Source organism: Scyliorhinus canicula, chromosome 7, assembly GCF_902713615.1.
Source record: "Scyliorhinus canicula chromosome 7, sScyCan1.1, whole genome shotgun sequence".
NCBI classification, from domain to species: domain Eukaryota; kingdom Metazoa; phylum Chordata; class Chondrichthyes; order Carcharhiniformes; family Scyliorhinidae; genus Scyliorhinus; species Scyliorhinus canicula.
In genome coordinates, this window is record NC_052152.1 from 81612866 (window position 1) to 81635460 (window position 22595).

A 22595-nucleotide genomic window follows, 5' to 3' on the forward strand; every position below is an offset into this window, starting at 1 on the left:
GGTCAATATGTATCCTTCTGCCAATATCACTGATAAGGTTGTTTGCAAAATATGGCTCCATTATGCCTGTAGGTTTGAGGCTGTGAGTGCCAACTTGGTCCATAAATGGCACAGACCAATGTTTGACCAGGTAGCATTTCTTTGATACCTGAAAAGAGAAATGCACAGGAGTAGGCTTACGCGGATGAAAAAGTGGAAAGAGAGACATACTTAAAAAGCATCTGCTGTGCATCAGAAGATGTTGTGAGATGAGGAGAAAGTTGGATTTGAGAAGGTGCATGAGTTAAGAATATCCCATCATCGCCAATGTTTTCAGCCCATTTTTGGCAGTGGTTACACCAATGATTGCCAGCACTGTCTTCTCCACGGAGTTGAGCATGGATACACACCAACTGTGCATTCACTTATCAGAAAAGCGGATTGAACAGGACAGAGTTCTATTATCCTTGCCCTGTTGAGATGCAATGTGCTGTGCTGCCCCTCCTTCCTGTGGTACTCTTGACCTTCATCCTATTCTTCCGAGTCTGATTTGCATATTCTTGATGCTGCGTCTCGTACAACTCTAGCCATCTTTACATTGCCATGTTATGCAGAATACAGAAAATTATTATGATGAAGCCCATTTTATCTGGTTCGCATTATCGGGAGTCCCATAGATCTGGGGTGGGATTCCCATCCCGTCGCACTTGTTTTCTGGTACAACACGCCCCTGCCGGCAGCGGGATCCTCTGTCCCACAGCTGGCCAATGGTGTTCCCCATTGTGGCCTCCCCCATGCCGTCAGGAAATCCCCAGGTTTGAGTGTGCTGCTGGCGAATCGGAGGATCCCGCCGACGGAGAATCCCGCCCGAGGAGTTCACAAACTGTGTGTTGCGGCCCCTGATGGAGTAATAGGGAGAGCAATTGGAGCCACAAGTGGAGACTCAGATCAACAGCCCAGGGATCAGCTGCTAGGCTTCCTTTTGGCCTGTGGGCATGGCCTAGTCCAATGATATCTGAGGCCCAATCATTGACACCATCGGACCCTGCAAAAAGACAGACATCTTCAATTTTTCTTTTGTTGCCTGTATCCCTGCTCTTTAAACCCTCATTCCACTCAAAATTCTCAGAATTTCATTCTGGGGTTGCACCAAGTGCAAAGCATTAGAATGGGGTTACAGAAGAAAAGGTTTGGGAAGTGTCTTGTTATGCTCTAGGTTTAGCATAAGCGGCTTCCTTGTGGTGCACTTGACAAAGGAAGGATCAGACGTGGAGATAACTTCAACACGTTTATTAAACTATGTACACTTCTATAACTTGGGTTCGACACTACTGTTAATCCTACTATAGCTACTCAGACTGACTAACCAGACAGCTACAATCCACGTGGTGGGAGTGATAATAAATCAACCCTGTGTCTCTACTCACTGACTGTCTCCACTGGAAAGAGGCAGATCATGTGTGTGGTGTCCTTTATATATGAGTTGGCGTAATGCCCTCCTGTTGTCGTGTCACCTCTGTGTATAGTGAATGCCCACTGGTCGTGTCCCATCTAACTGATCTATTATTTGAGTGTGTGTGTGAGATGTCTCTGGTGCTCCTCTAGTGTCTAGCTAGTCTACGTTTACATTAACCCCTTGTGTATTTACAGTGATGCACGTCACCACAGGAAGCACAGCCTGATTGCTCAAGGCACTTATTTCCTGACTTGTTCTGCCGGTATTGGTAGCAAGATCCTGGCCCCAAGTCTCAAATGTCAAGGAAGCGGCATCAAAATGGATATGGAAAGGCATAGTTTTAAAAATGTTGGCAGAGGCTTATTTTGGTTGGCTGAACAGATTATATATATCTGTGTATATTAATACCATATAATTTTCTGTAAAGTATTATTAATCCTTTATCTAATTAGCTCATTTTTCAATTTTAGCCCAATTACATGCACTCTATTTTATTCTTTCCAAACATTGCTCTATTTTATTCTTCCTTTCCACCCATAATATTTTCACATTATTCCACTCATGTTAACAATCAGAGCAACTTTCAAATGAGCAATGTAATCAAGATTTCCACTAAACCATGGCAGTAGCCACCATGAAGATTGACTGACTTATTTCATGGTTCTAATGTAATATATTATTTCACTTGAATATTTCTGGATTGGAAATTATTTTGGAATGAATATGCCATTACCATATCATATTTGCTGTCACCCTTTAGGTTGTTAGTCAAAAGTGATCATAATTGTCAACTATTTTTGACTATGTTGTGAACAGAGTAATTTGAGAGTTCTGAAAGAGTTAAAGCTGAAAACTCCTATTGCAATCCCTTTTCTGTTTTATGCATCTGTAATTTCTTTTGTTTGTGTATGTTGTTGTGCTGCATCTGCCTGTTCAGAAGAAATGTAAAGAGTCCTATGAAAGCTGTACAACCAATTTCTGATAAATTAAATGGTTACCATGACTACAAAATATGCACCACCGCCTAGCAGGAAAGCAGAATGCAATCTCAAAGACCTGCAGCAAATCACAAACAACACAAAGTAATTTTTAGAGCATGTAGAAACATTCATGAAAGTATTAACAAATAGTTAAATTTATTTTTTAATCATAGCCCACATATCAAACTTGAATTTCTGGCCAGAAATGCAATCCACTTGGGGCCTCTGCGAGGAACACTTTGCAGCCACTGGACATTTTATGCAAATGGCCCACAGCAATTTGTTCTAATTTCATTCTTACCAGTGGGGAAAGCACCAAACCTTGTTTTAGTATCTCCATGGTCTAAATCAGAACACCAACTTGTGGGCATATTATTCATCAAATTTGTTTTTTAAAGTGGTAAGGAATCAGAGATCTGTGAATCGGGAAATGCTTTATGCTCCCTTGACTTTCTCTGGCAGTCCCTTGAAAAGAGGAGGATATCCAAATGACAAGAACCTGCAAGTGGATTCTTTGAACATGCAGAGACTCTTGCATTGCAGCGACCATAGACTGATCAGGAGACTCTCCCACTCCTACCACCTGACACAAGGGTTTTGTTTGACCACATTATTAATGCACCATATGTGGCCATCAAGTCCTGGAGTGGGACTGAAAAGCAGAGCTTCGTGCTCGGAGGCAGGGATGCTACCAACTGTGCCACAAAACCTCCTCCTTTTCCCTTGACTAAATATGCAACAATTCAGTGTTTCAAATGCTTAAAACAATAATAAATTGTAGATGCCACATGGAAACTTAGAACATGCCAGACTCTTGGCATTCAAAGGGTTAAGTGTAAGCAGACTGACTGCTCTTGAAGCATACTTAACAGGTATTTTAGGTCAAGTTTTCAAATCATCACCTGCTGGGAGAAATGCTGCTTTTGCAGCATCTCTTTTTGTTCTTCCTGAGTGACCTTTGGCTGTCGTGGCAGGGTTTCAACCTCCTGGATGGCTTCAATGGTTACTTGCTGGGGCAGAACTTGGAAGAGCGACGTGATGTACATAATGATGGACTTCTTGTCTGGGTGTGCAGTTGCGATGTCTGTAAAAAGAATTGTGTATTTTTAAAAGAAGGTTTGTTTACTTGCACTTCTAATGTAGGGAGCTACACGCTGTTGCACAGCAAGAATCGACCAATCAACCCATCAGGACGTAGACAGCCTAATGAACAAGGCAATTCTAGATGCATGTCCTCCAGAGACTAATTAGGGCAATGTGAGATAGCTCTACACTTCAAACTATTAGGCTTGCATACAAATGAAGGTGGTACGTAATTCTACAATGGTTATTATTTTCTTTCTTCAGGCAAAGCCAATTCTGTCACCGCTCTTCCAAAAAAGCTGGCCGTGGACATTTCATATTTCACTGATTGCTATTATAAACAGACCTCATAGAAAATTTGCCACATACTGAAGTGCCAAATCCTTTGAAGTGGCAACGTGGATAAATTCAACATAACAGCAATCACAATATAAACAATTGAAAACAAATGTTCCTGAAAGCATTCTTGAACCAGTGGGATATTAAAAAATGTACATATAATAAAGGTGTCATTAGTTTAATATTCTGCTCAGTATATTTCTTTTCACGACAAATAAATGGACATTATTTGATTTCTGTGTTGTTTTGTGAATGAGTCTCATGTTGCCTGGCTCAAGTAGTGAAACACAAAAGTGGATTTCAGAGCCTTGTCATTCTTGAAAATAGTAAGAAGTCTTACAACACCAGGTTAAAGTCCAACAGGTTTGTTTCAAACACGAGCTTTCGGAGCACGGCTCCTTCTTCAGGTGAATGGAAAGGCACCTGAAGAAGGAGCACTGACACTGAATGTCAGTGTCTATATGCGCGATCTTCCTGGAGATCCTCTCCACTTTGAGCCGGCAGTTTGCGGTGTCAATGGTAGCCATGATGTGGAGATGCCGGCGTTGGACTGGGGTGAGCACAGTAAGAAGTCTTACAACACCAGGTTAAAGTCCAACAGGTTTGTTTCAAACACGAGCTTTCGGAGCACGGCTCCTTCTTCAGGTGCCTTTCCATTCACCTGAAGAAGGAGCCGTGCTCCGAAAGCTCGTGTTTGAAACAAACCTGTTGGACTTTAACCTGGTGTTGTAAGACTTCTTACTGTGCTCACCCCAGTCCAACGCCGGCATCTCCACATCATTCTTGAAAATAGCATTTCTTTCAACACCCCACCCACCACTCTTTTTGTCAGCGACATCACCCACCACATTCCTTCAGTCACTGGGTGCCATTCTGTAATTTTAATCAAAATGTTTTGATTAAGCCACAATGGTAACTCTCAGCAGCCTGTTCTACCACAGGGCACCATATCCAAGACCAATCCAGCATAGGCCATTGGTCAACAATCAAGGCCAGGAACTCTGGCGGATTTTTCCATTCTAAACATGGGACCCAGACATCTGTTGCAGCATGCTATCATTGCCTTGCTGAGATCAGCAGCCTAGATGATCAACTCTGATACTTTCTTATTTTACACAAACTGAGCCATCAGGGAACTTAAAATATATTTCTTAGCTCCTATCATATCACACCTTTGTTCACGATATAGAAATGGGTCTTACATTCTATATAATTGAAACTGGAAAATTTGTTTTACAGAATTATTAATTTCTTCTTAAATCAGACTTGTCATTACTGTAATAAAACTGAATTACCATAAGAGTTTCTGAAATTAATGTAAAAGGAAAAGACAGGCCTCATGTATGATTTAATTTCAACCAACCAGTCTCTGACTTCCATTGTCTTTCATCGTGTTCTTAATGTCAGCAATCCAGCATCAGTGTCACTGGAGTTATCAAACTCAAGATAAGCCTTGTTGGATGGAGCTGACTGTAATTGCAGACAATGGCTATAGAAATGCAAATTTATTCTATCCATAGATGGGTTGACGTTTGGGCACAATGTGTCTTTAGTAATGCTTATGAATTTCCAATGCAGAACAACAAAGTCACACATGTGAATAAACATCGGCTGCACTTGCATAGTTGCTTTTAAGTTACCTTTCCAACTTCTGGGTATTTGCTAGTTTGCTGCATTTGTCCGCTTTGCAGTTGATTGTTTTAAATGGACATGGTGACTCTCCTATTTATCGTGCAAAGTGACACTGGGACATAGGTCTTACATGGCGATAATGATGTACACACTTAGCCTCAAATCAACAAAAGGTCATCAAAATGTGCAACACATGTCACCTGTTGATGGGCTCAACATGCAAGTCAGCAGCGCAATTTTCTTCTCGGCTGGGACTTCTGACATGGCAGATCTATGTCATGTTGCCAGACAATGGTACATTTGTATCACAATGCCACTAAGTATTTCCCCTCTAAATTACAACGTGGTCTTCAGCAGAACATGCAGGAAACTGTAGGTCTGTATTTATTCGGAAGGATGACCCAAAAGTTCAAAAGCTAAACACAGGGAATATCATGTGAAATTCTAGAAATATGGTTCGGATGCACAAACTTTGCTGATAAAAGATCGACTAATGTAAAAAAACAATTAAAGCTATAGCTACTGGTTTGATTTCCACCAATGTACTAATAATTTATAAAAATAAAATTATGAACCGTGCATTTAAAAGGCAGTGACCCATCAAGTTCTTCAATACAATTCTCTAATATTCCCAGTGAAACCTAATTATGAACTTAATCATTCATAAATGCAGTCATAAATTAGATTATCTACTTCATTCAAAACCCCTCTAGGGTTACAGGTAAATATATGGCCATCATCTTAGATCTTGAGCAATATTTTACAACATTATCACATCTTGAAAAGCAAGGAGAGAAAAGTGTTATAAGAGTTTTATCAATTCTATTCAATTGCTGGGTCTAAGTGCAAAGGATCCCATGACAATGGAACTTACTAATCGACTGCACTATGTGGTTCTAAAGCATACAATCCAGAAAGATCCAAGAACTTAGATTCCTGATTTATGGAAGTCAATCTCATTGATTTCACTGCCCCAAAGAGCACCCTACCTATGTCCACTCCCCCACCCTATCCTCCTAACTCCACCAAATAATTGGACACTGAGGGGTAATTTTGCATGGCCAATCTACCTAACTTGCACACCTTTGGACTGTGGGGGGAAACTGGAACACTTGGAGGAAACCCATGCAGACACGAGGGGAAAGTGCAAACTCCACACACAGTCACCCAAGATCGGAATCAAACCCAGGTCCCTGGAGCTGTGAGGCACAGAGCTAACCACTGTCCAATGTGCTGTCCACAAGAAAGGCTATCAAAATAACCAAATATTTTCCCAAACTGGTTTCATTTTTTCAGGTATAAATGACGCAGTTTGCAACTCCTTCCATTTGTACAAAGTCGAGTGGGTCTATTCAGCCTATTTTCCAGAAATTAATGAGGGTTTCTCAAAAAGTAATTCACAAAACTTTTTTTTGGCATGTACAGGACTAACAAGAGTTATCTTTCCAAGCACTCAAAATTAAATCTCTGGCCTGCTCATGTTCCATTTGAGGGCTACTTGAGATTCTCAGTCTACCCATTCCCCACAATCACCAGATTTTCTTCCCTTCAATATCCAATCATCTCAGGAGCAGCAAGCTGATGTGAGTGCCCACAGCTCACCAGCAACAAGCATGAGTCACTGACCTGAAAATGGCTCGAGAGTTATGCCAACACATACAAACCCTCTGTTAACTTAGCTCCTGTTTTGGCATAACTTAATGTTCGTCCTCTCAGTGTCTCAACTCAAATATTATCAATACCACTTGAATAAGGCACTGGATGGCTGCTATCATGAGTAAAAGGATATGAGCATAAGAAAAAAAGGATGGTTTGAAACAACAAGCAACCACATTATAACCACCACATTTTACTTCACTAACACGTCCATTGTCCTGAATAACATGTGCAAGAAGCATCGTCAGCTGAAGGAGTTTGAGCTTCAAGTTTTGGAGCTTGAGCAGCCGAGAGCTTTGTGCATGGCACATTTTGGGGAGAGGTCACCCCACAGCTTAAGGGTGAACAGAAGAGGGGCTGGTTGACAACGAGGCAGTGAGGAAAAAAACAGGTATATAATGCAGGAGTTCCAGTAGTGTAACATACTCTCCAACCAATATTTAGCTAAGAATACTGGTGAGAGTTATAGCTGCTCAGGGGAGTGCCAGAGCCAACTCCAAGGGACCATGGGTGGTTCAACTATACCTGGGTTGAAGGTGGGGTGCAGTGGAGCAGGAGGAATAATGGGAATATAGTAGTGATAGCATATGTTATAGTTGGGAAAAATGAAGGTAATTTCAGTTGCCACAAATGTAAATCCACAATGGCATGTTGACTCCCTGAATTTGTGATCAAGGGTATCACTGAACAGCTGCAAGTCACTCTGGAGGAGGGGAAGTGGGTGGATCGGGGCTTGTAAACAGTCAGAGGTCCTGGCTCATATTGTTACTAATGAAGCAGAGAAGATTAAGGTGAGATTTGATATAGGTTTTCAAAATTCTGCAAGGATTTGATGGAGTAAATAAGGTGAAAGTTGTTCAAATGGCAGATGAATTAGTAACTGCAGGATGCAAATTTAAAGGATTGAATTGCTTCCTTCCATGCTGTATCATTTTATAATTCTAAAGTTTAATGTTTTTAAGGCTCTCCATCAACGGAAGTAGGAAAACACAAAGAAAAGCATGGAAAGCCCTTTCAAATAATGACATTATTTCTAATGCATACAACTTCTAAACATGAATAACTAATCACATGCACAGCCTCACTAGGTATTGTGGCTGAATCCCAGTTCATTACCATAATCAACAGTATTGATTAATATGCAGAATCTGCTGCTAGAGTTCAACAAATTAAAGAGCAATTCATTACTAGGGTGCAGTAGATTGAAATAGCAATACAAATTGAAGCAATATCATGCAACGCATAGTCAAATATCTAATCTCATCCTTGGCTTTGCTCTTGTAACATTGTTGTTAAGGTTGAATTGGTTTGCTCCAGTGTAAATTGGATTTCAATTTTCACCCGAAGTGTCAGGTCCATAAATTACATCAGTTCAGTCCTGATGTTCAGGATATTTGGCAACTGAGCTTTTGTTCCAAAAGCTGGTTTGCAACCTTAGACGTGCACGACATGTACTGCTTCCTTGAAGGAGTCAATGGAAAGAAAGAGCTTGTCATGTTTTATTCACCTCAATACAATGTGAAATTTCCATTTACTTTGCACAAGGAAGTCAAGATCAAGGACAGTCTTCAGATGAAGAGTTGCCTCCGCTTGGAGAATAAGTGGACAAAAGCAAGCAGATGTATTTCCCCTCCCATTTGCACACAATGCAATTTGTGTGAACACACTAATCTGTGCAAGCCAGGTCAGACTTGCTTGAAAACAAATTTAAAATTCCATTCTCTCCCCTTAACAAACTCCCTAAAAAGCTTATGAGGCTTTTAATTGACATCGGCAACTTCCCGGCCCACTCCCACCCAGAGCCCCTTTGAAATTCTGAAACTGTCCCAGAGAAATTGAGATCCCAACATGATCTCTGCAATGGCTCCTGGGCCTACCGGCAAACTGGCACTCTGCCTTTACTCTGAAATTTCCCCGATAATTTGCTATATCCATACTAATAATGACATCTGCGTATGTAACGTTCACAATTTGTAATGGAACTTGTATTGGAAACAAAGTTAACAAGAAATGCATGCAAATATTACATTTTTAAAACACAGAAACCTGCAACAAATAGACTTAGGTACTGGCATCAACTGCCTTTTTCATTTTGCAAGTGTCTTTATTTTTCAAAATGGTCTTCGTGTGTACTGTACATATTTGCAATCAAATGGGGAAGTTTTTATCCAGCATCTATAGTGGGAAATAATTTTCTCTATCAATATCCATTAAAATAGAGAGGGATATATTCTACAATTAGTGCTATTTTGAGTAGGGGGTTGGGGTCAGGTGGCATTTCAAGAGCAGGGATAATTGAGTTGCACATTCACCTTTGTAAATAGAGGCACTGTGTCATTCTAAATATTTGCAAATAACTGATCGAGTCCTCAGCTGGAATGTGGTGCAAATTCCAGTCACCATACTTTCGGAACGATGTCTCGGTCTTGAAGAGGACACAGCTAGATTTAGCAGGATGACACCAGCGATGAGGGGACCACGTAGTGAGGTATTATTCTCCTTCCAGTCGGGAGGTTAAGCAGAGACTATAATTTGTTCAACATTCTGAAGTGTTTTGATAAGCAAGATGGGGTGAAACAATTTGCTCTGGCAAGTCGGTCAGCAACCAAAGATCATGGTCAGGATTCTCTAAAAACGCGGCTAAGTGTTGATGCTGGCGGAAACACCGGAGTGTTTCCCGCAGGCATCAACAGGCCTCTTGGCCCAGCGATTCGGTAGCCCACAGGGGGCCAGCACGGCGCCAGAGTGCTCTGCGCTGCTCCAGCTGCCATACGCAGCCTTGCTCACCGTGGGTCCACGCATGCGCGGGCACCGTGCAACTTAGCGGATCCACACAGCGGGCCGGTGTGGAAGAAGGTAAGCCGCCCCCAGATCACATGCGCCCGATCGGTGGCCTGGCCATCGTGGAGGCAGCTGCATTTGGACATACGTCCAAGCGATCTGATTGGGCTGGCACACATCAGTTGCCCTTCTGTTGTCCTCGACTGGACAATTAGGTGGCTGTATACTGATCCTGCTGCTGGCAAATACGCATTCAAGATCTGTTTTCAACCTGATGCCAGGATCCTCAAGCACATGGTAAAATAAGCCTGGACTTTAACTGTTGAGGGGTTAGGGGTGGGTTGTTGTCCGATTCCGTATTTTAAACTCCTTCCCACCATTTCCTGTATAATGGAGGGGGGGGGGGGGGGGGGGGGGCTTAAAATCAAAGCCAAGGTTTAAACAATTTGCTTTTGAATCCTCCTTAAAATGCCAACCTTGTTCTGTAGTTTGACTGCCGAAGAAAAAGTAAAGTAGGTGATAAAGTAGGTCTGCTTTATCTTCGGCCTTTAGAATCCTACAAATGGCAATCACATCAACTCTTAACTTTCTTGTTCCCAGCTAGATCATGCCCATTTAACAGAAATTGTTCCATTGATGATTCATTATATAAACCCTCTATCTTTCCAATCAATCTGGTCTCCCTCTTCCCTATCCTTGCAACAGCTATAATATCCTGTCTGTACTGTGGTGATCAGAGCTGTATATGGTATTCTAAGTGCCGGCACACGAGTGAGCAATAATGTGGCAGGATTACCTCACTCATTTTTGATCCATCTGAATTGCTTTACTCACTGTCATCATAAAATTCCTACAATCCAGAAAGAGGTAATTTGGCACATCGAGTCTACACGGACCCTCTGAAAGAGCACCTTACCTTGGCCCACTCCTCTGCCCTATCCCCGTAACCCCATAACTCCAGCTAACCTACTCACCCTTGGACACTAGGGGGCAATTTGGCAAGTCTAATCCACCTAACTTGCAGTTCTTTGGAAGGAAACTGGAGCACCTGGAGGAAACCCATGCAGGCACTGGGAGAGAGTGCAAACTCCACCCAGAGTCACCAAGGCTGTAATCGAACCCGGGACTCTGGTGCTGTGAGATAACCACTGTGCTGCCGTGCCACCCCTAATTATCCCCCCTCTCCCTCCCGGGCTTGGACATGGACTTTCCTTTCCTAGTATTTGCCTTTTCAGCTGATCCTGAGGCTCACATTCCTTCGAAATGAGAAGGCTAGATGGACTACTAGCTCCTGAAGACGAGGAGATGCACAATAGATAAGAACACTACATCCAGACTATTTTTCCCCCTTCCCTTTGTTTTTTGAAAATTCCCTTCTCCCTTAATAGCCGAAATGTTGCCTTTCTTGTTGATTGCCGGTACTTTGCATCCGAGATTGGAAGCTCAGTAAGAGGGGGAGAAATGTAAATGTTCTTCCACCATTTGCTCGTGTTGCAACATGTAATGAAAATGAAATGAAATGAAATGAAAATCACTTATTGTCACAAGTAGGCTTCAAATGAAGTTACTGTGAAACGCCCCTAGTCGCCACATTCCGGCGCCTGTTCGGTGAGGCTGGTACAGGAATTGAACCCACGCTGCTGGCCTTGTTCTGCTTTACAAGCCAGTTGTTTAACCAGCCCCTGGGAACGAAGGCCCTGCTCCCAATTATTATGTTCTGGGAGGTACTTTAATGACTATTAGAAGCAAAGTTTCAGGGAGCATGGTGCGGTAACTAATGAGCTACTTAACCAATTAAAAGAAACTTGCAATTAAAATATATTAGGAGTCAGCCTTACTTGGAAGGTTAACAATCAAGCATTGTTACAATTGCTTAAAGTTATTGCTGATCAAAATCCAAGATCTTAACTTTATTATGCACAGTATTTTCTTTCCATTTGGGTGATGATTCCTTTCCTAGGTTTGTTGTCCCCATGTAATTCAGCTATATTGAATTTCACCTGCCACCTGTCTGCCCAACTCCCAAATATATTCAGATCGTCGAGCTGCTTATGTTAATTTAACTTTACCTTTCATAGCCAAGATTGAGTCAGCTATAACTCAAGTTTTCTATTCTGTATTGGAATTATACAGACTTACTGAAAACAACTTGAAACTGAATAGATTAACTATAATTTAAGTGGAATAGAATTTTAAAAGTTACCTATTTTAGAGCTTTTTTTTTTAGAACTAGTAAATAATAAATGCGTCATGTTTCACTTCAACATTTAAACAAAAAGAAATTCAAACATTTGAAGCACTTCTGTTTTAGCCTAAAATGTTATTACAGGTCACAGATCCACATTTAGCGATTTGAGAAGCAGATAATACAAGGAGAAAGTCTGATATAAATAACTATCTTGGTTTTTGAATATTTTGTAATATTTTAGAGATACTATTCTCCCACGAACCACCGCCTCCCCACCAAAAGCACACTTTTAGACCATCAGTATTCCAAAATGTGTAATCTGTCAATTTATTCCCTGTTGTACAACAAATCAACATCAATGGGAATCATGCTGTGAGTGCTAGACATTGACAAATTCCCTATTCATAATGTCTCAAATAGAGCACTGAAAAATGTTAATAGACTTTCTCCAATGGTGATTCATGGAATTCTGATTGAAATACTTTAGAGCCGTTAATTTATTTGTGCGCTTCGTGATAGATTGGTGATCAATAGTATAAACAGGAAGTGAACAAGATTTTACACCACCACCATGGCATTGTAACTCACCACTCAATCAAATGAATGTGGAAAATTGAGGGTGGAAAGACATGTGGGTAGTCTCAAACAATGTTGTGGAGATGAGAAAGCAATGTTGGAAAACGAACAGTCTATGAGTAGTAAGGAGAGAGAGAAAAAAACAGGGGAAATAAATAGTATTTCAGGAATGTTTTTGTTGTTAAAGATGTGTGTAAACACAGAAACATAGAATATAGGAGCAGGAGGAGGCCATTCGGCCTTTCCAGCCTGCTCCACCAATCATTATCATGGCTGATCATCCAACTCAATCGCCTAATGCGCTTTCCCTCTCCATTTCCGTTGATCCCCTTCATCCTAAGTGCTACATCTAACTGCTTCTTGAAGACATGAACGTTTTTTGGTCTTCACTACTTCCTGTGGTAACAAATTCCTCAGGCCGGCCACTCTTTGGGTGAAGACATTTCTCCTCATCTCTGTCCTGTTGGCAAGGGTGACCTTGTTTTTTTTTGTGCTCTATTTTGAAAATATTTTTTGCATTTATCTAATAAATCATTTATCTCATAAACCATGACCACCAAAGATCACCATAGCTGAATAAAGTAGAGACAAGCATGAGGTACTGATTATGTGCTGTCAAACCCAAGTTGTAAAAGCATGAAGATCAGGGAATGGGCAAAGGCTGAGAGAGATGAAAATTGAACAGCTCAATATGTCACTGGAGAGACTGCATTTGTGTAATGCAGTGTGAGGAATTGTCATTTAAATAAAGGCAGGATGTTGGATGGTGTATTTGGAACTTTGAGGCAAGAAGTGAGGAACTATCAGAGGAAATATGACCACTGATGAAGAGACAAAAACTAGGAAAGTGATAGACGCAGAGACAGATCTATGATTAAAATAAAAGTTTCACAAAGGAATCTTTAGAAAATGAAGCAGATGGAGGAATTCACTTTCAGATCTGAGAGGGTCAAAGGTTTCTCCTCATAAATGGTTCTGAAATATTTCAATAAGAATTTTGTGAATCACGTTGGAGAAAGTCTATTAATATTTCAATCCTATAAGAGAGAGTAAATAGTGAACTGATCAATACTCTAGCACACAGAGCATGATTTCCATTGATGATTTACTGAACAGCAGGGAATAAAATAACAGATTACCACATGTATGCCCAAACGAATGACCAAATGTTCCAGAGCCAAGTTCTAGACCCACCTATGATGTGGAACAGTCACGGCAAACGTTATTCCACCAGAGATTCTGCCATAAATTCTTAAGACAAAAGATAATTGTGCAAGTTAACAGCAGCTTCAGCAACACATTTTGGTAAATAGGAATATTTTCCATAACTCATATACTAGTTCATCGACTTTCAGTTGATGTCAAGACGATGATCATTAGCGGGCACATGATATATTAAAAGTGGTAAGTTTAATGCCTCCGCCAAGCTTTCAAATTTCGCAAATGAGACAAGTGCTCCAAAACACCACTCGTGAACCTGTGCATATTGTATTAAGTCATGCCCACCATTTCCCAGAGCCCCCCAGGCCAATATTCCCCTTGTCAAGTGCCCCAGGCCCCACATTGGGAAAGTTGACTCGGCATCACTTGAGAGAAACACACGCTGCTCCAGGAAATTACACAAGGGCAGTGACCTCACTTTATCCTGTGAGGCCAACTCACTTGTGTGCAGGCTGCTAACTTTCAGTGTTCGGGCAATCCAACAGCATGTGATGGGAATTATGTATAGAGCAAGAGACAGTGGTAAGTCTGGGCTTGCTGACCCTCAGACAGTGTTGTCCAATCTCCCATGAAGGAATGAGACTTGCTGATTCCTTGCAGAATCATCAAGTGTAAAGCGAGATTCTGATATAGCAGATGGGACTTTGAAATTGGGTGATCATATAGAATGTACACTATGAGCCACTATTCTGATAAGTTTATCTGGGGGCAGGATTGTGTGTTTCACCGAGTCTATGGAAAATGTGAGTGCGAGTTTGGAATATGATGCATGAGTTCGAAGTTTAATTAAATGGTGCAGACTCTGCATTTGGAATTGTAATGCACATTTTTCCAAGACCAGATATTTTCAAGTTTCAACTTGGATTAATATAACCTAAAAAGATAAACTTTGCACATTTGCAGCTTATTCCATCTCTCAAAAACATCCCCAGGAGCATCACATACAATAGGTTAGCTTGAAGTGACATATGTGGGCAAGTAGGTTAGCAATAGTCCCAGCACACAAGGGAAGAAATTCATTGGTGTAGCACCATGCACTTTGAGCAAATGAACAATACTTTATGGGGTGCACTGTCAGCAGTCTGAGGTACCTTGCTTGCTCTATAAACAGCAGTCCAAAGAAAGGAGTAATAGTTTATGTAAAGTATCAGTGGTACAAAGACTGGGGCGCGCTTTTCCAACTCTACCCCTTGCAACAGGGCCAGAAAATCCCAATCCATATTGCTAGCAACACTAAGTTTAAAAGATACTGCATGTCTTTTGTGGAATAGTCCACAAGTATTAAGTTGTCTTTATGATGACAACTTGGCAGACGGGTGAACATCTTCAGAAAAGCATTCGGAATTATTTTGCTTTCAAGCATTTGCATTCCCCCTTCCGTTTGGTAATAAAAATTCATGCTGGAGTACAGCTCCGCTGAGTGCCATTTCCCCAGTACACCATGCAGGTATTCAATGCTTACACTGGAGCCCCGACAATGAGCATCAGTAACATCTTTGGCTGATTTCTAATTCATGCACTGGACTTCTGCATAAAGTTTTTTTCCTCCTGGATTGGATTGGATTGGATTTGTTTATTGTCACGTGTACCGAGGTACAGTGAAAAGTATTTTTCTGCAAGCAGCTCAACAGATCATTCAGTACATGGAAGAAAAGGGAATTAAACAAAATTCAAGAAAATACATGAGAATACATAATAGGGCAACACAAGATATACAATGTAACCACATAAGCATTGGCATCGGTTGAAGCATACAGAGTGTAGTGTTAATGAGGTCAGTCAATAAGAGGGTCATTTAGGAGTCTGGTGACAGTGGGGAAGAAGCTGTTTTTGAGTCTGTTCGTGCGTGTTCTCAGACTTCTTATCTCCTGCCCGATGGAAGAAGTTGGAAAAATGAGTAAGCCGGGTGGGATCAGATGGGCATCAGATGTCGAGAATTTCCCTATTCCAAAATAAATGGAGTTAAAATGGAAGCCACCTTTTTCTCAAAATGGAGACCAGTAGTCTGTGAGACACAGACCAGGATGTAAGATCTGCAATTTAGTAAAGACACTTAGACCTCTTCCAGCTGCTGATACATTTATACCTGATCAAATTATTAATAAATATGAATGAGATCAGATGTAAACATCTGCTCATCAAGGTTTTCCTTTCACAGTATGTTCCATTGCATCCTTGATCTTGACATTTCAATCCATATACATTTTGGATTGGATTGGTGTAAATACTAGAGGTTGAATTAGGAATCACTTCACTCATATGCAGCACTACATTGAGAAGTCTACAAAGGTTATCATCCAAAAGGTTAATGGATTAATGGGCTTGTATGAAATATTTTTGTAAAGAATACTTCAAACATCCTTTTCGCCTCATTCTATTTTTTTTTTGCTTTAAGTAATCATACCTTCAGTTATGTGTGTCTTACTGATGGTGTATCATGAAATTTGCAAATCTACTTATTAGTTTTAGTTTTGAGCTTTCGGTCATTAGAAAATGGCAAACGTTTATTGATTTAGTTGGAAAATTGTGATATTTTGGGTTGGGAAGGCAGAAGAGCGGTAATTGCTACTTGTAATAACATTGCTCTTCCCAGTGTTCCACCCCCCCCCCCCCCCCACCCCACCCACAACAGAGTGCTACCTCAACAACCTAGGATCTATCATTGCTTCCATTTTTGTTTATTTACAAGTTGGCCCTTTGTGACATCGTTTGTGATTATCCCGAATCAAAATCTAAGTGCTGCCAATAATGGGAAAACCAATGTGTTTCCTGCTGGCAGCACTACTAAGGTGTGATTCAAAGGTACTTGGAAATCTTTTTGGAGAGGGGCAGGAACTTACCTTACTGACAATAACACAGCAGCCACCCCAAGTTTCTGGCTCAGCCCCTTGGCAGTGCCAACCAGGCGCTGTGGATATCAAAGAGGGCAAGGGGGTGAGTACCCTCTCGGCACTTACCTCCTTTGTGTCAAGGGGGGTCCCGTCAAGAGAGCTCCCAGTCAGTGGGGCTTAGCCTATGCTGGAAGGGTTTGGGAGTCTTTCCCGGGATGGGGTTGTGCGGCAGGCCTCCCTCTGTAGCTTTGAAAATCATTGAACTGTCTCTCAGCATTTCAAGATATAGTTAAAAGCCTTCCCTCTGATATGTTGATGTTTCTCCCAACATGTCAAGTTCAAAGATCTGATAGATGAAGGTGAAATCTTCCCTCTGTAGCCTTGAAAGCCTTTGATGTCTCTTCCAGCATATTAAATTCAAACATTTGTCAGATGAAGGTGAAAGTCTTCCTTTTGATGTGCTTTTTTTTACCAGTCAATTTAATTCCCTTTTAACATTTTGAAGCCTCTGGGCATGCGGAGAAGGCTAAAGCTTTGAACTGCATTGTTTACATTTAACTTCACAGCCCATTGTCTTTTATAAGCCTCTTGATTGTCAGGTCCAGGTTATTTCAAAGGAGGGATTAGCTTGTTGGTTTTTAAACCGCTTCGCGGTCCATTAACTCTGAGGTTCTTTCGCTTTTAAGCAGATGTTGTTTTTAACCACAGTTGCTTCATTGTTCGGAAGAGCTTCCTAGAAAGATCAGGTGTTGTTTCTGCTGGGGTCTCCTCTGTTCTGAAATCCTTCCTAGAAATACCAGGTCCTCTGTCTGAGTGTTTTCCCTGGCACCGCCCCAGCACCCTGTCAGTGACAACCTGGAGGTGCCCCATGCTGATTAATTAGGCACCAATTAGAAAAAATATTATCCTTGTACTTGGATCTCTTTGTGGTAAGTTTTATCTGGGGAGATATGAAATCAATTCACATTGAAATACCTATCCTGCAAGTATATTCTTTCATAAAATAACTACCGTAAATCAACATTAGAGTTCAGAATGGTTTTCCTGAAAGCAGGAGGGTAAAAATACCTGAAATTATTCTGTAAACCAGTTGCAAATTCAGAAATTGTACTCAGCAAATTACAGAAATTATGGGCAGAAAGTTTCACATTCAGACTGAATACAATATTTATTCACCATTCAGTCGTAGTAAAAATACTTTGTGATTAATACTTCAGGGTGGGGAAGATGAAAAATTAAAATGTTGAAATTGTGCCAAATGGAGACGGATCTCACAGAAGAAAATGACCCATTCTTTTGTAATATCTTCAATCCTCATTTGATTTGATTCATTGTCACGTGTACTGAGGTACAGTGAAAAGTATTGTTCTGTGTACAGTCCAGAGAGATCATTCCACACAGGAAAAAACATAGGACATATGTAAATACACAATGTAAATACATAGACACAGGCATCGGGTGAAGTGGAAATACATAGACACAGGCATCGGGTGAAGTGGAAATACAGAGGCATCAGGCGAACCCTCTGACTAAACAAACTAATTCATTTTTCTTTGTCACTCAAGGAATTGGGCCTAATTAGGGGGAAGGTATTGCAAATTAGTTTCTTAAATATCACACAACCACCCATTGTTTAAAAGTTTAAAATAGACTTCACAGCGCAGCCACAGCTTTTTCATCGGATTGTGTGTGAACCTTTATAAACTCAAAACATTTATGTCCAAATGCTTTCCTCCCCCATTGTCTATGAGGATCATAGGAAAGCAATCATCATGGTGCTTTCACTCATGGGGGTCATTCCATCTGATTTGTGACATGACAGTTTGAGGCACAGGCAACTTGTCACACTGTTTCTGTGACCTTAACCTGAAGCCATGTGCTGACAGCACCACCTGCTGGTACATTTGCGAAATGGCTTGATTCTGTTTTCATCCAAACGTATTTACTAAACGTGATATTTTAACCACAGAGGGGTTAAAAAAACGAAGAATTAAATAAAATAATAGGCAGCCCATCAGAATAGGCAGAATTATTCTCACCCTTGCATAACTGCTGTATCTCTTCCATGTGATTCAGTTTCAAAAAGTCAATTTTTATCAAATTTGTAACTGAATTATTTTCTGAATTTCCAGTAAAAGCGATGTTGGAAATAATACCATCCTAAGTATAACCAAAGCTTGTAAGAGGCAAAGACGGAAGACACAAAAAAACGTGGCCTCAACAAATGTGCAACTATGTGCATTATGTAAGCCCAGCCGAAATTGTGTTATACTATTAGAATAGAACCACCTTCCCCCACAAGGGGGTCAGAGCCTGCGAACCAGTTGTGTTATTTGCATGTCATTTAATGAAAGATGTCAGACTGTTATCTATCAAAGTATTAAGGTTTGTTATAAAAACCACTCAGGTGTGTATCACGAGCTGAGTTATGATCGCTGGACTAACAACCTTCTGTTTTGATTGCAACCACAGACAAATGCATCAATAGTACTCTTATATCTCTATTTATGAAGCCACAGATCCTTTATATCCTTTTAAAAAGCCTTCCCTGGTTACCTACAAACATTTATGAATGTAGAACCACCAGTCTCTTCCTGCTCCTGAACCCACTTCAAAATTGTACCATTTTGTTTCTGTTGCGTCTCCTCATTCTTCCTACCAAAATGAATCACTGTTTATTTCTTGGTGTTAAATTTAATCTGCCATGTGTTTGCCTATTTTGCCAGGCTCTCTGCATCTTCTTTTAGGTTGGTACTATCCTCCTCATGATTTATTACATTTCATCAATAAACTTTGGAATGTCACTGTCCATGTGGAGTTTGCACATTCTCCCCGTGTCTGCGTGAGTCTCACACCCACAACCCAAAGATGTGCAGGGTCGGTATGATTGGCCTTGCTAAATTGCCCCTTAATTGGAAAAAAATAATTGAGTACTCTAAATTTATTTAAAAAAAATAAACTTTGGAATTCTGCCCTGTACACCAAAGAATTGCTCATTCGTACATCCAGAAATAACTGTTGTCCTCACACTGACCTCAAAGAGACACCAATGCATACTTCAATCGAGAAAACAACCTATAAAAGTAATTCACTATAGCTAGGGGCAGCACAGCGATATAGTGGTTAGCGCTGATGCTTTACAGCGTCAGAGACCTGGGTTCAATTCCAGCGTTGAGTGGCTGTGTGGAGTTTGCACATGCTCCTCGTGTCTGCGTGTTTCCTCCAGGTGCTCCAAGTTCAAAGATGTGCAAATTAGGTGCATTGGCCAGGCTAAAATTGCTCCTTAATGTCCAAATGACGTGCATGTTAGGTAGGATTGCACTGTTATGGAGAGAGGGTGCTCTTTCAGAGGGTCGCTGAAGACTCAATGGGCTGAATGGCCTCTTTCTGCACTGTCGAGATTCTATGAAACTCTCTTCTTTTTGTCCCTTTACCAATTTTATATCCATGTAGCTACTGCTCCTTTAATGCCATGGGCTTTAATTTTGCTAACAAATCTATCATGTGATACTTCATCAAACAAGTTTTAAAAGTCCCCATGAACAATATCAGCAGCATGACCGTCATCCACCAATTCCATTACTTCAAACAACTTTGTATGAAAAGATGATGCATCAAACATGTCTGTACACAGGGGACCTGCTCCATTGATAATAACAGAAGCATTTCAGCCTTGTGGTATATCATCACAATGGAATTTCACCCATCGCAGCTGCAGTCTTTGGTGGGACAATTGAATGAAGTTAAAACTAGAGTTGAGTATTTCGCTGAAATTACTGCCATAACTATTATTTGAAATGCATTCTACTACATGCAAACACGCACTATGCCACATATAATATTTTCAAGATCAAGAAGATTTCTGGCAATGCCTCAAGAAGTATTTTGACAAAATTAAATGAAAATGAATGGCAATCAAAATTACAAAGCAGCAAAATTAAAGGAAAGGCATTTGGTACCATTCTGCCGTTCCCAAAATCAGGGTCCTTTTCAAATCTGCAACCAATAACTTTACAACAGGAAGGAGGAATGGGAAGAAATGCTTAGTTACTGTCACATAACAAATAGAAATGTCTTTGAAATACCTTGCGTACTATGCCTTCTTGGCAAACATTTGTAAATTTCCAAAGGAATAACTTTCACATCCTTAGAATGTGAAAGAGCACGGCAGTCAATGAAGTATTTTTGAAAGGTAGTCAGTGTTGCAACACAGAGGAATGTGACAACAAACTGCACGCCGTAAGATCCCACAAACAGCAGAGGTCAATAAATGATGAGATAAACTTTTTGACAATGTGAGTTGAGGATGAAATTTGGCCAAACATCACGAGTAACCCTGGTTCTTCTTCAAATAGTGTGATGGAATCAATATAACCTTTACATATATCCAAGAGAGCGTGCAGCCATCTCATCCAAAAGATGGACATGATGCACTGCAGAATTCCATCGCTATTTCACAAAATTTAAGTCTTGATTCGGGGCTCAAGCCACTGGAATAGTGCTTGAACCCACAATCTTCTCAATCAGAGATGAGTGTGATCCAATTGAGCCGTAATTAACATCTAGATGAGAAGATTATATTAAATATTACCTCACGTCAAAGGATGATTTTGGTGCTTTCCCAACATTTGGAGATTTTTAACACTTCAAATTGTAAGACTTTGAAAATTGAAAATTGAACCCATTTCATATTTATACTTGAGTGATTATGTTAACAACCTTGACACAGTGAGGCCTACTTCTCCCTCACTTTTCTCCCCGTCCACTCTCCTGAAGTCCTTGACTCCTCATTCAATATAATTTCTCAGGAGCTAAGCAGCCTCACATTTGCATCTTAAAACATTGAATATCAGCAGACTATTAACTGCAGGGGATGTTAGAGCTATTCTTCAATGGCCGTACACACATGCATAATCCTAACAGAGGCATTGATTTGCAATCAAGAGTGGAAACATTGATTCATTTTCCACTTCTTGATCCAGCAGTGCCGAGTTTAATTGTAGCATCTCTATCGCTAACTCAACTGAGATCAATTCACCCAGAAAAGAACGAGGTCAAACCCTGAATCTTCCCGGTTTACTGAGTTTAAATTATTCATTGGATAAACTTGCTTACGGAGTTTAAATTCTTAATTGGATAAACCTGCCAAAGGTTTTCGAAAGCAAAGGATAAACATTACAAGGGTGGGCTATAATGGGCCGTGAATCCATAAAGTTTGATGGTAATTTTCCTGATGGTGGAAATTCCTCTTTTAAATGAAGGGTGGAAGAATGCTGGTCTTCTGCGTAATTAACAACCTGCTATGGAAACTGTGCTTTGTAACATGAGACAATTTCTCTTTAAAAGACTAATTCTGTTTTCTCAGATTTGTCTTGGATCCTTGTTTTGTGAACTGAAGACTAAGAGACATAAGATTAAGCGGAAAGCACTCTCAAATCAGTAGGTCAGAGACATTCTGAAACACCTCAAGATGCCTACAAAGATCTGACAAACACAGAAACCTTCAGAAAAGTGCTGGGAAAGTAAAATTGGCACTGAGCCCAGAAGATATGCTTAATGCTTAAGTCATATGGCATCGCTCGGAGGCCAGCTCAACTAAGTACAACTTCCACAGTGTACTTAACTCAGGGATTTAGTGAGTGAGGGAATTCTGAGTGCTTTAAGGGATCTCTTTCCAAAATGTGATCAAGCTTTGCACAGAGTATTTAACTTAACTTTAATCGTAATTTGCAGTTTGTTTCCCAGCATTTTAAAATTTAAACTAGAACTGTAAATAAGCACTATGTATGCCGATCTAGACCAGCCACCATTGCGTGAATCAGTATTCACTGAAGTATGAACTCGGCAGCTCACACGGTTGAGTTCAGTTTTAA

At 40.6% G+C, this 22595-nt stretch overlaps 1 protein-coding gene across 10 annotated transcripts in view; it reads right to left on the reverse strand.

The window, feature by feature from the left end:
• The window catches only part of dmd (dystrophin), a 2667466-nt gene that overhangs the window by 1781514 nt on the left and 863357 nt on the right, over positions 1-22595 (reverse strand). For all 10 annotated transcript variants that reach the window (XM_038802261.1, XM_038802266.1, XM_038802267.1 and 7 more), the window contains exon 8: positions 3318-3499. In XM_038802261.1, the coding sequence (XP_038658189.1) occupies positions 3318-3499 (182 nt within the window). The remainder of the gene's footprint in view (positions 1-3317; positions 3500-22595) is intronic.